General features: G+C 38.6%; 2 protein-coding genes across 2 annotated transcripts in view; both read right to left on the bottom strand.

Annotated features, from left to right (window-relative positions):
* LOC119421774 (inactive rhomboid protein 1) overlaps window positions 1–18,064 on the bottom strand; it is a 952,927-nt gene that overhangs the window by 284,386 nt on the left and 650,477 nt on the right. The gene's annotated exons all lie outside the window — the stretch shown is intronic.
* hs3st4 (heparan sulfate (glucosamine) 3-O-sulfotransferase 4) overlaps window positions 6,201–18,064 on the bottom strand; it is a 131,356-nt gene continuing 119,492 nt past the window's right edge. The window contains exon 2 of the mRNA XM_037689140.1: window positions 6,201–6,919. Coding sequence (XP_037545068.1) covers window positions 6,265–6,919 — 655 coding nt within the window. The 3' untranslated portion in view covers window positions 6,201–6,264. The remainder of the gene's footprint in view (window positions 6,920–18,064) is intronic.

The raw sequence follows: 18,064 nt of genomic DNA, 5'->3' as shown, positions 1-18,064 counted from the left end.
ATCCATCCATCCATCCATCCATCCATCCATCCATCCATCCTCTTCTTATTCCGAAGTCAGGTCGCAGGAGCAGCAGCTTAATCAGGGAGGTCCAGATCCACATCTTCCAACTCTTCTGGGAGAACTTCAAGGTGTTCCCAGACCAACTTAGAGACGTAGTCTCTCCAGCGTGTCCCGAGTCTTCCCCAGGGTCTCCTCCCAGTTGGACATGCCTGAAGCACCTCTCTAGGGAGGCACCGCAGGAAGCATCCTTACCAGATCCTGCACTACCTCAAATGGCTCCTCTCAATGTGGAGGACCAGTGGTTCTATTCCGAGTCTCTGCCAGATAACTTAACTTTTCTCTAAGGGAGAGTCCAGCTATTCTGCAGAGGAAACTCATTTCAACCACCTGTATCCACGATTTCATTCTTTTTGTCACTACCCAGAGCTTGTGACCAGGGTAGGAATGTAGACCAACCAGTAAACAGTAAACAGAGAGCATTGCTTTACAGCTCAACTCCCTCTTCACCACAACGGATCGACTCAGAGTCCACAATACTGCAGACACTGCACCAATCTGTCTATCAATCTCACGCTCCATTCTCCCCTCACTCGTGAACAAAACCCAGAGATACTTGAACTCCTCCACTTGAAGCAGAACCTCACCCTCGACCTGAAGAGAACACTCCACCCTTTTCTGATTGAGGACCATGGCCTCAGATTTGCTGATTCTCATCCCAGTTTTTTTTTTCTCATTCCCAGTTTTACAAATGTTAAGCTAAGTTTGGTGTAGAAGTATCCGAGAGTCATCTCCAACACATTCTCTGAGTGTCAAGTCATTTTTCAAAAAGTTCACATCACATTGCAGAAGTTCATCAGATTATTTACAAGGTTTGACCAAACTGCTATAACTCTGACCCTCCTCTTCATGAGATGATCTAATTAAATTCCAACATGAAAGTTGGCTGGTGGCGTGCACTCAGTTAAGAAACAATAGTCCTTTTAGCAATACATATAAATAAAATGTTCATATTTAGTTTTAATATTTAGTGTACAGAAGGATATTTAAAAATGTTAAACACTATTTAATTGCCAAAACTTTATTATGGAGGGAGAAACAAGCAGAGGAGTTCAAGTATCTGGGCATCATGTTCATGAGTGATGGTAGGATAGACTGGGAGATGCATCAAAAAATTAGGGCCTCGTCCTTAGTAATGAAGGTGTTGCTTTGGTCACTTGTGGTGAAGAAAGACCTTAGTCGAAAGGCAAAGCTCTCTATTTACCATTTGTACCATAGCATAACATACCATTTTTCTACGCTCCATCCCTCACCTATGGTCATGAGTTTTGGATCTTGACAGAAAGAACACAATCCCCGATACAAGCAGCTGAAATGGGCTTCCTTCGTAGGGTAACCAAGATATGGTGAGGAGCTCTGTCATCCAGAAGGAGCGCGAAGTAGAGCCATTGCTCAAAATGAATCAGTTGAGGTGGTTCGAACATCTGATTAGGATTCCTCCTGGACGCCTCCTGTAAACGTTTTCCAGGCACATCCCACTGGTAGGAGACCCAGGGAAAGACCCGGAAGTTGCTGGATGGATGTTGTTTCTTCTCTGGCCTGGGAACTCTTCGGGGTCACACAGATTGAGATGGAAAGTGTTGCTGGGTTGAAGGACGTCTGGGTTTCTCTCCTGGACTGTTGCCTCCATGACCTGACTACAGATAAGAGATAGAAGATGGAGAACTTTGTTTTGGTTGTCTTTCTAACCAACTAGATGATGTTTTCTGATTACTTTCTGATTGGAATAGAAGCTGCTACTTCGGGTCATGATGACTTCACAGTTTTGTAAAAAAGAAAGCAAATTGAACGCAGCAGAATCAACTCATGTTCGTCTGTCACAGTACGTGTGTGGATATTTGTGTGTGCTTACGGGGAGTGGGAGGGGGCATGTTGGAGGCGAACAAGAAAATTAGAACTCTTGTGAAATTGAACGAAATAAAGCTACTAGGTCAAAATTATTTAGCTGCAATTATGACACATTATCACAGAACATTTTGAGGAGCTAATGTGATATGCAACTTATTTCATTAAACATCCATTTATTATGTGAGACTAAATTATCAGTCTACATTATCAACATGTTTATCTGTTCATGATTACGGTTTAATTTGTTATTAAATGCACACGGTGAATCTTTCGTGGCATTATTTATTTGCTTTGACGAAGACCTTTAAACATCTCACAATACTTCACAGAAAACCTGAATTTGTAATGATCAGCACAAAGTTACAAATACTGTAGTCAAAATGTTTGCCTTTCTAGTTTAACTGTAAGATGATTGTAATATTTTAATGTTTCAGTCATTGTCTTCATCTGTAATGCTGAAATGAATGTAAAGTTTTAAAACTTACATAATAGACTTATACTTCTGCAAACCCCTCAACTTGACTGAAGTCTTTGTCACTGTGAAAGTGCTATACAGATTGTGGTGAGAGAAAAGGCAGACTGGGAGAATGAAGTGCAGCAGCAGGAATGGGAAATCACCCATCAGAGCACAGAGGAAAGAACTGAGTCAAGATTTATGGAGGGGTGCTTTTCTCTCCTGAGGTGGTTAAAGAGGAAGTTCCTGACTCCGGAAGAAGCGTTAGATGAAAGTGATTACTTCTGGTAGTGACTCTGATCTGTGGAAAACGGCAGGAACTCCTGATCTGAAATTATTTCAGCCATGATAGAAGGTTTTTTCAGAATGCTTGCCGTTCCTGTAATGACCATTAGAGAAACTTCAGTCCCCTGCATCAACATTCATTTCAACTCAGAAATGCATAGAAAATTATTTCTACTTCACAAAACAGACCAACACTTAAACTAATCCAAGCTGAAAATGTGGAGTCCTGCAGGAGGAAAAAAGATGCTTGAGTTTTTTTACCGGCTCTATTTTCTGTGATACCAGCTGTTGTCCTTTGCAGCCTCCTACATTTATAGTTGGCAAAGGTTTTGAAAAATAAAAACGGGAACTATTTGATATCTGATTTGGATAGCAGTGTGATTTTGTGAACGTCTATATGCCGCCCTGAGAAAATTCCCTTTCAGTTGCAGTTTTTCAAATAAATTATATTAAACTTGGATAGAAGACATGGACACAGTGAACAGATGCACTTCATTTTCTGCTTCTGGCATTTTTTGGAGTGAAAATGTTTTGAAAGTGAAATAAACAAATTATTTATAAACATTGCCCAGTATTTCCTGTAGAAATTCACGTCAACCGCTGCCTATCATGGCAGTGGTGAAGACTAAAATCATCTTAATTTGAGAAATGATGACATTATAGACAATTAAGCCTTGAAAAATAACATTTCAAGCATGATCATGCAATGTCCAAAGATGTCATGCTCAAAATATATGTTGTAAATTATTCTTAGCTACTACTTAATAACATTTTAGCTGAAAATATGTATATATTTATATATAAATTATAAATATTTCTGTGTTGGCTTGTGTAAATTAGCTGTGATGGGAATTTTTAAATTTAATATACTCCAAATCCTAATCAGTTGTAGATGTCAATGAAATTATATATTTTTTGACATATAATTCAGCAGACACATGCACACATTGCTGTATGCTGTTTTTAGTTGTGTAACAGTGAACATCAAATAGAACAATAAAAAATGCAGAGTGCAAAGCTTTAATGTTGACACCATCACGGCTCTTTACTCACCTGATAATCGTTCACTCCACTGATGTGAAAAACTAGTTGTAGTCAGGACATCTTCACATCTTCCTTATTGTTTCCAACATCAATGACTTCCAAAATGAGTTCCTTTTTTGCAGTATCCTTTCATCAGAATGCGTATAATTGCCCTTCATACAAGAAATGTTTGTATAGAATAAATACCATCAACAACCAAACAAGTGCTGTGAAATTAGTTTTTTGTAAATTATTGTAACTTTTCACTTTATGCAGCTCAAAGCTGGATTGACGACTGAGTTCGTTCTTATTTTTCATAAATATCCACTAGGAAGTGCCACTTTGTAAGCAGGTGATTTTTTAAAAACATTCATCTGTGGTTGACACCTATGAGAATTTTGAGCCACATAACATGACATGAACCCCCTGAGAGAAATACAAGGACGCTAGTTTAGGATGACTTTCACCCATCTAGGACTTGCATGATGCATCACTCTGCCTGTAACTAAAATAAACAAGAGGTAAAAGAAAAAGGTGTGTACATGTTTTTTTTGTTTTGTTTTTTTTGTTAATGAGAGGTTGGAATCGTTGATTTTCTTTGGAGGTAAATTCCCTCAAGTAATCCTGGAAATGCAAATGACTGTCACTGTGCATATTTATTGAAATAAAATGAAGTCCTCATCTTTCTTAATAACGCAGCGGGGGGTGGGGGGGTGGCTTTTGTGGATTTATTTAAACTGTGTAGGAGGGACTGACTGCGTTGGAAAGTGGATTATACATGTTAGTGTAGAGGAAAGAAAAGGCTAATAAATAAATTATGATAATACATTTTTGAAACGTATGTCTTACTTGCAGTTCAATTATCTTGAGAGCTGAGCACCTTTGTTTAACTGTTTCCCAACACAATATCTGCTCTGACAGGGATGTGTGAGCAGAGAGAGAAAAGGGGAAAAAAAAAAAAAAAGATAAATGGGAAAAGGAGGTAAAAGTGCATTGTCAAGAAAGCACTAAGGGATGGCTGCACAGAACAGCCTCAAAGTGGAAGTTGTAACTCTGGGATGGCGCGACTCAGAGGCGAGCGTTCAGGCTCGGTGCTGCAAAGGGCAGCGCGGAGCTTCCTTTGATTGAATCAATTGCTCTGTGTAAGTAGCTGCTGGTGTCGGCCTCCCCGGGGTGACAGAGAGGTCTGCAGAGAGGGAACCATTCCAGCCATCCATGGCAAGAGAACACGAAGAATTAACAGAGCAATGCATCATAGCTGTAGCGACCAGTGATGTGGAGTAGACTGTATTTATTGACTCATTGACTGTATTGATTGTCTCAATTGATGAAAAGTCCAGAGACAACAGACAGACACAGTGGTTTATGCAAAACTGAACCTAAAAAGTAAGAAAGAAAACAAAAAAAGATGGGTCATGTAACTTCATTGAGTAAATGTGAATTTCACAGCAAAACCCTGTTGGTCATGTATTTTTCAATAAACCTCCAAGTTACATCAAAATTCTCTGACAGAAATGGTCACATTCAAGTTAAGCACATACAGTAATGGCTTGGTAATTTACCTGGGCATGTATGTGACTTTACCTTGACAGGAAATTCTCTCTGACATTGACTTTGTTCCAGCAGCAGCAGCAGTTTATTTAACACACCATTAATCTCTAATGACAGAGGACCACGCTGCAGCAGATGTTTGGTAACAAACTTATGCTTGGTCCTGCGCTGTTTTCCTTCACCCTCACTGACATGTATTACTGTGACACGAGGAGGGTCACGAGGAAAACAGAACCTTCCGGATGCAGAATTGTTCAATGCCTAAAGAGTAGATTTAAAGTTAATACCAAAACCACTGATACTGCACCATGTCAGAGTGCATGGTCATCAGTATGCTAATGTTTAACTTTGCAGTGAAACAATCCATTTGTTGAATGATGGCCAATGCACATTAGCTCTCCTATTGAATATGTGTGCAATTAATAAGTGCCAAGCAATCAGAATAGCGACTGAACAGTAATTGGTAAACTTTGGTAAACTTAAAAGGATTGTCTCCACTCAAAATATGGACAACCTAAAAGATGGGCTTGTCAAAGGATTATATATGTTCTCCTTTCTTTGTTTTCTAAAGCAGCAGGACTGTGTCAAAAGAAGTAAAGCGAAGTACTTCTTGGCCTCAGCCACTAAAATACAATATCTATTGTAGCGGATGCTGGTGAGTGGGTGTGAGGGCAACAAACTGCAGGAAAATAAAAGGAGGAAAAAAAAACAGGCAAAGTTTCCCCTTAGGACTCATGAGGTAAGGACACTTAACTCATCACATGCATCGCCATAGTCAACAGGATTCTTTATCAGCTCTATGCTTTAAAAACAAAAGAAATAAATCATCTCATTTACACAAATATAAATATATTTTATGTTTCATATACACAATAATGATTTGCCATCATCAAATAAAGCATGTCAGTGAACTCTTGCTAATGAATACAGACACAGCAAGGACAGCCATGATTGATTGGCGTGCTCAGACACTCTCTTGAGATGAAGTGGGACAATAGTAGTTTGTAGTGAGAAGGCTGGTGGTATGGCAGAGCCGTGCCATGCTAGTCCTGAGAGCTGCGAGATTCGCTGTCCTCATCCAGCTCCCATTCAAAGTTCTGGCCAGTCATTTGGTAGAACATCATGTTAAAGGGTTTGTAGAACTTGTGCAGCCTCCGAATCACATCCGGGTCAATTTTAGGGTGAGTTCTCCCTTTAGACTTGCCAAGGCATCTGGGAGTGCTGCTGTCCTCTGGTTTCTTCAGACATGGAAATCCTTTAGTTTTATTAAAGTAAAAGTGTTTGTCTGTGACAATACGCTTAAGTCCCAAAAAGTCTTGTACTTTGGCCATCTCTCCTGCAGGATCCACGATGAGCCTCTCCCCACTGACAAAGTGCATCTGGGAGAGAGGGAAATACTGCATCCAGCTCTCCAAATGAAGGGCATATATTCCTATGCGCAATGCACTCCATGAGGCATCTATAAGCCCCAGCGTCCGGTTCTTAAAAGCAAGAACCTCAAAAGTTGGGATCTCAGGTTTCTTGGATAAGGTTTGCGTATAGTCTGAAATGGCTCTGGTGACAGGATTACGCACCACAATAATAAGCTTGATGTCCTTGGCCATGGAGTGGATGCGCTTTGGGGCATGGTTAGTTACAAAGTAGCTGGGTGTCTTCTCCATGGTGATCTGCCCCTCCAGCGTTGAAGGCATCAGGTCCCTGGGAACAGAAACAGCACAGAGGGGAAAATAGCAGCTTAGAAAGGTTTTATCCTCAACACCTTTTGCAGTGCGAATGCAATACCCAAGGACACAGTGAAAGCAAATTTGGTACATTTATTAAGCAAGGGTATTATTTGAAATTACAAGTGAAAATAACTGTTATTATCACTGGACATTATGTCGTGAGGAGAAACATACAGCTAATTACATCCGTGGAGTAATATGCAAGAGATAAAAGAAAGAAGATGAAACGGCAGGCAAGCAAGTATGCTCATTGCCTAATTGACTCCATCTGTGTTACTCCAGGAGCTGTTTTGGAACTTTAATAATGAGTTCACTGCATATCATTAATACTGGGGTGCCTGGGGTATTGTTTTGTCATACATTTATTATGCATGCAAGGCTCAAACTCAGTGCAGGCAGTTTTATTTCTTATCCACATGCACTTTCCCTGCAACGGGTGCAGGCAGCCCCGTCTTTCCCCCTCCATGCTACATTTAAGGTTACAAGCTGCTTGTTGAAGGCAGCTATAATTAATGACCAGGTTGAAGGAAATGATTTTGTAGTTTGGTAGAAATGTCCTGAACTTGAGATATTTATCTTGGGGGGTAACGAGAAGCAATTTGCTATTGCCTGAAATGTTATGTTCAACTTGGGGGGATAGTGTGATAATAAGTTGTACCACAGGACAATGAGGACTAAGCACATCACATGCACAAATACAAGTCTTGTTTCTGTGGTTTATATGTTTGTATTAAAAATAAAGCATAGCACATCCTCATGTTCATTTCAAGACGTAGTTTTGTTTTGTAGGCCATGTGATTTAGTGCTATATTGGTACATTAAATTATCTGTGAGACACACAGATTATTTAACTACTGACAAATATGAACACAGGAGCTGCAAAATAACAAAATAAAACAGAAGCCTGCTCACTTTAAAATTCACGCTTTAAGAGTCAGCCGACCGCCGCTGCATCTGCAAGTTTCACAAACTTCTCCGTAATTCTGGGATGAAAGCTTCCCCCCCTCCCACTGCAATATATTTTATCCATTAGTTTGCCCTGCACCACAAACCCCACAGTTATAATGATATAGTCGCATCAATCATTTGCATCTTGGACATATTCTAAATTAACTGTTCTCCAACAAAGAATCCAATTTAGCCTGCTAAACATAAGAGCTGTTATGCACATATCGACCACCCTCGCACACATTCATCCATGGACACTGGGCTGAAAGTCTCACAAGTGGCCTGGTAATTGCATCTCAGTAGCAGTATTGCCTTCCTGATGGGTAATTTCCCTCTGGATTATGTTTGTCTCTTGACAGTATGGAACTGTGGTTACTTCTGGGCCTGTAATGGGATATCAAACATATCTACAGATAGCTTGGTGACTAGAAAGAGTATTAGTTTTCATTATATTCCCTCACTTTCCACGCTTCCCCCTTTACAGTAATGAATGGCTAAAGATTTTTGTAACCTTTCAAGGACTTTGGCTCTGTCTTTCATTTAACTCCAAAGTACAGTGGGAGGTCTGAGGGTGTAACACCACCAACAAAACGGAGGGAAAAAACAGCTCCAATATATTATCACAAATCACCTTGAAGCAACTGATATGGACAGGAGGTGCAGTAGCTCACTGGTAGTCTTTGAAGCATATCCAATTGACAGGACAGATGTACACTGTTCAAGGTTATATTTTTGAATGCGTGCACACAACGAAGCTTTGTCCTAATCATGCTCAGAGCTAATCGTCAAACATTTAATTATACAACAATGGAAATGAATGCACAAGCGAAGTACTTTGTCATTGTGCCTTTGATTGGGAATCAGTCATGGATCATGTACGTCTAGAATGTCAGTGGGACGGCGAAGCGGGATGGAAATCAAAATGCTGATAAACAAGCTAATTTCTCCATGCATGGCAAACGTCTCCTCTGGCCTTGCAGCCTGGTGGAACTGAAGTAAACAAGCGCTAACAGTTAACTCTTAATTTTATTTTGTTTCCTGCATCAGCTGCTCAGCTCAACGTGGGTCATTCAGGTGAGTAGTTAGATAAAATCCATCGCGCTAAGGAGGCCTTCCTGACCATCTGCTGTTTACTGCTTCACATCGAGAAAACAACACAACATTCATTTTCTTGCATTTCAGCACATGTCCATAGCTTTATTTACATCGCAAACAGAAGTGTGAAGATGCAGTAAAGGTGCTTCATTTTTTTTGAACGAGTAAATTAAGATCATTTCAACCGTTAGAGGAATATTTTTGAATGCGGGTAATTTGATTTGCTGTGTTTAAATATCACAAGTGTACAAATAAACAGCGAAGAATGACTAATAACACAGAAAAAAAATGCAATCACTCAACATTGCTAGATTAATAAGAGAAGCAGTGAACCTTCCAAACAACATGTTCTCATTTTGTAATAAGTTTATGTACAATAAGTCAAGTGGTAAACCAATTACACGTCTACTTTATATGGAATTCAGGATGTTTTATTTTTTCTGAAGGTCCATTCATAGCTTAGACTGTGCAACGTGCAAAATTGCAACTGTTTTATTTTAAGGTTCTTGATGTTCTTCTTTATGCTGCTCCCTTCTTCAGGAGTCGCCACAGCAAGTGAACTCCATCCATCCATTATCTTTTATCTGCTTCTTCCTTTTTCAGGTCGCAGGGGTCCCTGGTGCCCATATTCAACCATCACTGTGCAAGGGGTGGGGGACACCCTGGACAGGTCTCCAATCCATCACAGGGACACATGGAGACAAATGAGACAAACAACCATTCACTCACTCGCTCTCACCTTAAATTTAGTTACCAATCAGTCTAACGTGCGTGTTTTTGGTCTGTGGGAGGAAACCGGAGTACCCGGAGAAAACCCACGCATGCATGGAGAGAACGTGCAAACTCCACCCAGAAAGGCCCCCCGACTGGGATTTGAACCGGGATGACCTGCTCGCTGAGAGGCAGCAGCTCTACCAACTGTGCCACCATGCTGCATGAAAAAAAATTGCAATAGTTTATACCAGATGCAATTCCTAAAACAACTTGGGCGCTTGAAGGCTGCAGCACTGACCACCGAGTTGCTGCAGCCGACACTTATTTTGAAGAGGTTCTCACAGTTGTGTCATGAAGACAGCAAAATTAAATTAATCAATTCATAACAAAATCTGCACCTTTTTTCTTATGTTAGTGTGTAATGTTTCCTCAAATTTAAAATCTTTGCTGTCAATGAGAACGTGTTTGTTTACCTACAAAAACAGCCGAAGTAGCTAAAAATAGGTAAACAATGGAAACATTCATTAAAAGAGCCATTTAGGAGTGAGCAGTCAGACAATTTTGATGTTACAATCCGTATTTATGCTCAGATTTGTTCTATCAAAGTGCTTGGTTTACATTGAGTGTGTCTACATTTTAGAATGGCACAATACATCTGAAAAACTACCGGAATAAACTCTTTCAAATTCAATAGCTTTTTATTAGTACCTTTAAAATCCAAACATATTTTTTAAATGACTGGTTTCCAAACTTTTCAGCCTCAGACCTACAAAGTATCAATTGAAGAGATTTGTGATCTCAAAGATGACCAGATTAAGTATACACATGTTGCTAATAGCCTTATTAAACAAGGATTAATGATAATCCAAACAGGCATACTGTAGAAGACATAGCATACATAGAAGCTATAATATTGAAAAAATATTATTTGTTGGTTTTATCACTTGGAATTTTTTTTCTTTCAGCTGATCCGTCATCAGGAGTCGCCACAGCGAACTAAGTCGCACGAAGACTTGGCAATTATTTTTACGCTGAATGTCCTTCCTGACACAACCACAGACCACTGAGCTACCACAGCCCTCTGTGTGGAGCAGAGAGCTAGGGCACCCTGGGGAGCAGATGGTGGGGGTTAAGGGCCTTGCTCAAGGGCTCAGAGTGGGACAAATGAGGGTGAAGGCAGGTGTGGGTGCTTCACCTATCCCACCCTCATTTTGATGTTGTCGGGAGTTGTTCCAGCAACCTTCTTATCACAGTTCCACCATCTCTAACCACTGCGCCACCACTCCCTGTACTTAGAATATGCATGGTAAATAAAAATGTCAGTACTACTTTGTAATTAAATTTGTTTTTTGCAGACTATCTGGAGACACTAACCTGATGTTTTATGACAAAAAAGTAAATTCTGTCACCAAGTTTGGAAACTTCATTCCAGATAGTCAAGATTTTATTTTTAACCCTCCCTCCCAAAAAAAAAAAAAAAAAAAAAAAAAAAAAAGTTGGAATAATTGAATAATTTCAGCTGAGGAACTATTTATGTTGAGACATGATAAGAGAAATTATCTGATTTAAAATTTCATATACTAATAGTTTAAATGTTTCTGCTATTTTTTATTTATTTATTTCTGACACACACAAAAACATGAACACACACACAAATACTTGAATGTTTCTAATAATCCCAGGCAGATGAATGAAAGCTCCCTCAGACTCTCCTTTGTATTGATCACATCTTAGCTGCAGAGTATCAATTCCTCTACGTCACATCAAATTCAATCAATTATTCTAAAGGAGAACTATCATAACAAGCTCTCGACTGCTTAGATACAATTTCACTGATGTGGGCAGTGATTCTCTGAACACTTCCTCAAAATATATTGCAAGTTATATAAATGTCTCATTGCATACTGTCAGCCAGTATTGACTGTGTGACTGAAAAGACTCCAGCTGTAATGAGGGAATCAAAGTGTTGCCATTTGCGTGAAAAAATATATAATTGACACGTTCAAAGACAGGAGATTTTGTCCGTTTTAGTGACTTTTTATGAAGTAAATCAGTGCTTTTGATTTGACAGCTGGCAAACAGTCGAAATGCAATGAGTGGTGGTTCTTTTATTGTATTGCTCAGTGCAGGATTGTAAATATCAATCAAAGATTCAAGCATCAATTCATCAGCAGAAGTCAGTGAGGAGAAGTGAAAGATACTGTGGTCAGCTTGCAATGAACATCACAATTATTTCACTCTGAGTGTCATGTTGGTGATTACAGCAGCCCAAAGAAGAAAAACATGAGATTATTGTAGAGTGGATATACAAAAAAAAAAAAAAAAAGATTGGTCAGATGAGTCATTCTGCACTCGTCTCTCAACGAGCGGATGCGTACATGTTTAGCACGCAGAACAACGAGCCCAGAGGCCAGCGCGAGGGGTCCTGGTGGGTCTGTTGTGATGTAGGAGGCATTGTTTCTGCCATGGTTAAAGAGGAACTTTCAGCAGGAAAACAAAAACAGAAGCACACAGCTCGTCTGAGCAACCCAGGCAGGCGGAAAGAACAGCAGAGAATGTGGTTTGTTTCTGTTTACCTCAACCTGAGCATGACCTCACCACTTGTGTGTAGATAAAGTATCCCACTGGTGGTCTTTCCTTTAGGCTACACACTCATAGTTGTGTAATAAAAAAAAAAATGGGACAGCCTCATGTTTGTCATTTAAAATAAAAAATAATAATTTAGGAATTAAAAGCCTGGCATTCCTTGAAAGAAGGCCTGTTACCTTTCAGCCTCCCCACCATCACAGATTACACCTCTAGATGCAGGAAGAGGGCCACCTGCATCGTGAAGGACCCCACTCACCCAGCACACGCACTTTAGGTCCTGCTCCCCTCAGGAAGGAGGTTTAGGAGCATTAAGTGTAGAACCACTAGACTGAGGAACAGCTTTTACCCCGAGGCTGTTAGACTCATGAATCTTTAACCAGAATAATCACTGTGAAAAATCACATCGTGTTGCTGCTGATCTGTTTCATGTTGCTGCTGATCTTTTCCATGTGCTGTGTTCATTCATACTCATCTGCTCACAAGGACGCATGTTCGCGCTGCTGTTCGGCGTTTTGTTTTTATGCTATTAGTGCTTAGCATATTTTTAGTTGATGTTTTTCTTAGTTCATATCTTAGATCTTATAACTGTTTTTATTTTACATTTTATTGGTGGATGTGGGACCCTGTGTACATAATTTGGTTCCACCACATGTACCACATGTGGTACGAATGACAGTAAAGAAACTCTGACTCTGAGCTTTCATGCTAGAGGTAAACTTAAACCAGCTTAGGCTGAGAAGGGACAGTTTGATCAACACTCCCAGATGATTTAATTTACAATCACTTCTGTGAAATCTTAGATGTGTTTGTATATTTCATGAAATGTATGGAAGGCCAGGTAAGACATAATTCAGAATTATTATGTCTTATCTGGCCTCCCATAGCATGAGTGAGATACTATCGCAACAACTGTTTGATTAATATCAATAAAACTGACTAAATTATAGCTATTTATTGTTTTTGTTTTATTTTTTGTGTTGTTTCATTGAAATTTGTCAAGGAATTTATGAGATATTTTGCTAAAAGGCAGAGTTGATTCAGAATTCTTACCAGCCAGATTTTATACAACGAGCTTGTACAATCTGTCAGCACTCAAAATTTATTTTAGGGATCAGTCTCAACTACTACCACTTGTGATTTTAGATCAATATCTATACAGTAGTCTCTCGCTACTTTGCGGCTCGTTTATTGCGGACTCGCTCTATCGTGGTTTTTCAAAATAAAATTGACATGACACACAATTGGCTGAATGATGGACGAGCCACATAATCGACATGGAATATTTATTTAAAATGAAATATTTTAAATTATTTAGCACCTGCTGCACATTTGTGCAGTCCAGATCTGCAGGATAAGCTTCCTGCTGCAGCTGATCAGCTGTTCACCGTGCAGAGCGGAGAAGTGGGCGTGGCCAAGATCACTTGCAGGTGGCAAAGAGCAGAGGAGGCAGGGAGCTGAAATCATGACATGCTGTGCTCTTTTAGAGCATTTAGACTTTTAGAAACATTGTTTAGAATATTGCAAGAATGTGGGAAGGGTTTAAAAGGCCTTAAAAGATAAATGTATATGAGAGAGAGAGAGTGAGAGAGACTACTACTTACTTCTTGTACTATTCCTACGTCACGATTTTGCACTTATTGATCGCGGGTCTTCAGGGTACGGATCGCCCACGATAAACGAAGGACTACTGTGAAACTGAGTGAGTTACTGTCAATTTATGGTTTAATTCGGCCAAGTTATTATCGAAGTTTTAACAACAGATCTCACTTTGATCAGTTAGCACTTGGAAGTATGTGTTGAGGATCTGGCTCAGCTACTACCACATTAGATTTGAGCTCATTTTACAGCTGTTTTTGCTTTTGCTAAGGTTGCTCAACTGTGGTGGCCATCTTATAAGGGACTGACCCTAAAAGTTAAATCTTTTTTGAATGGTCTTCTAATGATTATTGTCTGAGAGTTTCATTCAAATTTGTGAACTGGTTCATTGTAAATTTTGCCCATAATTCAGACAAACAAAAACAGATGCTGATAAAAAAATAAAAATCATTGCTCTGCCTTTGTGTCTGAGCCATACAATTACCGTCTATCTATCTATCTATCTATCTATCTATCTATCTATCTATCTATCTATCTATCTATCTATCTCTGTCTGTCTGTATCTATATCTATCTATATATCTATATATCTATATATCTATATATATATATATATAGATATATCTATCTATATATATATATATATATATATATATATATATATATATATGTATATATATGTTAGCCTTCAAGGTAAGGTGTAGAGACTATCTCCTTTCACCTTCATATTCTTTTCACAACTTTTTATCCTCATTATCCAACCTATTCTTCTCATTCACAGTTGCCTTGCATTATATTGTGCCTCTTTTATCATTTATCCTCTTTCTTATGCTTCAGACATCTTTTATTCAAACCATTAATCAAATCCTTCAACTAAACACCTGTAAAAATAGATGTGTTTTCAAGCCTTGAAAAGAGGCGACGTAATTTAATATGTTCTCATCACCATGCAGCTTTTGAGCAGCAGAGAAATCAGTCCAGGTTCACCGTGTCACTCTTTAATCACGTGCACTTTATTGTCGGTCTTATACTGTCTCTGCTGTAAATGTCATGGACCTGTTCAATGTTTCTCTCAGTCCTCGTGGGTGGTAATGCTAAGACTCACGTGTCTGAAATGTGTAATTATAATCAAATACAACCATCTTGAAATTGTTTTATATTAAAAATGTTAATGGTTTAGCTTAAAAATTTGCAACTGTGTTGAATAAACACAAATTCTATTGACAGAGCCACAGTAGTAGTTTGAATCTATATTTGTACCGTGTTCACTTCTTGAACTAAGATTATAGTGTTAAAATATTAGTTTGTTGTGGTCTTTTTACACAGTTATGTTAAAAATGTTTGAATACTCCTACAATAGTGACCCTAAAGTGAATAGAACAGATGCTTATCAATATTCTTAATGTAAATTTTCTTTTAAATATATAAAAAAGAAGATGTTAAGATTACACAATCTTATAGAATGGAAAGCTGCTACAATATTGTTATTGCCCACAACCACAAGGTTAAAGGGTGACAGTATTCTTGGCCTTGCTTGTTTCAGCAAATATTTCACGAAGCATTGAATGAATTTTATTAAAAACTCTCAAAGTCAAATCAAGATTAAAGTTTTAAGTCAACCCCATTCAAAATGGCTGCCATAACAAAGCAATTTTTGCCAACACCAGAATGTCTTCAACTCAACTTTGTAGATATTGCGCTAAAATTTGGTGCAGTTCTTGTCGAGTCATCAACAACACAAGATGTAGCTGTTATGCAATATTATAGGTTTATGTAAAACAATCATACTAAGAAGCATGCTGTTAGCAAAATATCTCATGAACCACTTGACAGATCTTACTGAAAATCCAAAAAACCAAAAAACAAACAAAAAAAACAAAACAAATTACCGTACTTTTTGCTGTATAAATCAACTTTTTGCATAAATTAGCGTGCCTTATACAGTGAAGCGACTTATATTCCACCTCATATTTATAACCCAATTTTTGGCTGAGATTTGATGATTTCATTCATTCTGACATGGAAAATATTGAACACTACCATTTTCAGCTGATAGAGGGCGCTTGAGTAATAAAGCAAGCTAAGTGCCTCATTATTAGGTAAATGTGGCCATTAATAGGACACTTAGCTTGCCATACCAAGCCACCTTCATCTCGCTCTGGAACTCCTGGAGCAAACGTAACATCAGCTGCAGTTCGCCGCGCCGCCCAGGCGAACTGCAGCTGATTTGACCATCAAAATGCATTTATTAAGGAAAAGTTCAACTGAGACACACCTTTGTTATAATTTTGAGCAAACAAGTAATTGTTTTTAAGTATCAATCTTGTTAAATTTTTGTTAAAGTTCTCCCACGCACGCTCCCACACCTGCCTTTTGGCAGCCAATGGATTTTTGGCGCAAAACCGGCTCACGTTTCCAGGTTGTCAGCAGTGACGCATAACAGATGTGACTTATACTGCGAAGCAACAAATTTATGTTTTTTTCCCACTAGACATTTTTGGACTGATGCGACTTATACGGTGGTGTAACATGTACGGTGGCAAGTATGGTAACTTTTGTAATCAATGAAGTGTAAGATGTAAGATGTAAGGTGCCACAGCCAAACAGGACTAATTTTATTGGTATTCATCTCTTTTTTTCTGGTGGTAGTAGCTGAAACATTCACAACACATGTCTGAGTGCTACACATTTTGCACCATATTTTCTTTAAACTTTTTATAAACTTTTGTCATTACTCTGTCTGGCTGTTAATAAAAAAAATATCTCATGAACCTCTTGATGGCTTTTAATAAAACTCTCAGAAAGAAATAATTGCATGATCATTTACAACTTGAATAAACACTGTTCAAGACGACCATTACATCTAATCAAATTCAGATGATGTGGTAGTTTTTATTTTTATTTTTATTTTTAAATGATTAACAAAGTCGGGGCCTAATCCTCATCGTGAACACAGACTGGGAGCTTTGAAACAAGCTCAAGAAATCAAAATAGCTTTTAAAATATTTTATAATAGTGTTTTTGTTTATGTGTTTCACCATGCTAATAACCATAAATGAACAAACATAGTAAAAAAGGTTGTGTAGCCACAATGTCCTTGTTTAATTGGCTCATTACTGTTGCTTGTATTCAGTCTGTGATAGTTAGGGTCATAAGTCCCAGCCGCTGGCACCTAGTGAGTAAGAAGCTGAACAGTTTATACTTTATCTGTGCTTTTGGAGACATTTCTACCCACAGTACTTCCAGTTCAGAGCCAAATCTCATAGGAAAACTTTTTTTTCTTTTTTAATTTCTCATGAATTTTTTATACAAAATTAGCTGAACTGGACAACACTGATGCCACCATTTTCCCAGCATCATTTAGATTTGCCTGCAGGCAACTTAGATTTGTTTCTCAAATTGGGATTTTTAGGGCAGATTATTCTTCCTGGTATTTGCAAGCTACTGTATCTGCCTGTGTTTCTGTGATAACAATGTAGCGTTGCTGCAGGCATGGCACTATAATGTAAACGTCCTGTCCCATTTGTTTACTCCAAACTGAACATTTCTTTGAAAAACTGATTCCAAATTGATTTTAGATCATTTTTGTGCATCATAGCATCAACTCTTTACATCATCTTGCATAAATGAAACACATCATGCCTGCTGATAGGTTTAACTTCTGTTGATCCTGACATACAGTACTACCAGTTACTTACTTCTGAGCGAAGTTTGTTTAAGTATGTCGGCGGCATTGCAAGGAAAATAAAACCATTATACTAATTAAAGCACAAAACAGCCTCCCCACTCTAAATAAGCCCATTATGCTTGTGCTTCAGCAAGAACTGTGGACTCCAGCCGAATAGTTGAGGAGAGAAGTGACAGCTGGTCCTGTTTAAAATGTTAGTCCCTCCTCTCTACCTGATCCCCCAAAGACCATCCCACTTCAAACAGTGGGTAAACAGAGGTACTCCTCTCCGCATCAACAGAATGCTGCCCTGAGATCTGAAGATCTGTTCATATGGCCTTTGGACATAAATCAGCCCGAGATAAATTACGAGATGAGGAGAATTCTGAAAGTGTTTGGAGACACTTTATGCATATACGTTAGAAAATGAGCTGTTTCAGGTGTGTTTTAACTGCAGATAAAAGGAGTGATATCTTACATTGCAGACACCAAGTAAGTATATAATATATAT

Source organism: Nematolebias whitei, chromosome 15 (assembly GCF_014905685.2).
Source record: "Nematolebias whitei isolate Nwh7 chromosome 15, NemWhi1, whole genome shotgun sequence".
NCBI classification, from domain to species: domain Eukaryota; kingdom Metazoa; phylum Chordata; class Actinopteri; order Cyprinodontiformes; family Rivulidae; genus Nematolebias; species Nematolebias whitei.
The sequence above is the reverse complement of the archived record's forward strand: the minus strand, read 5'-3'. Positions and strand labels throughout refer to the sequence as shown.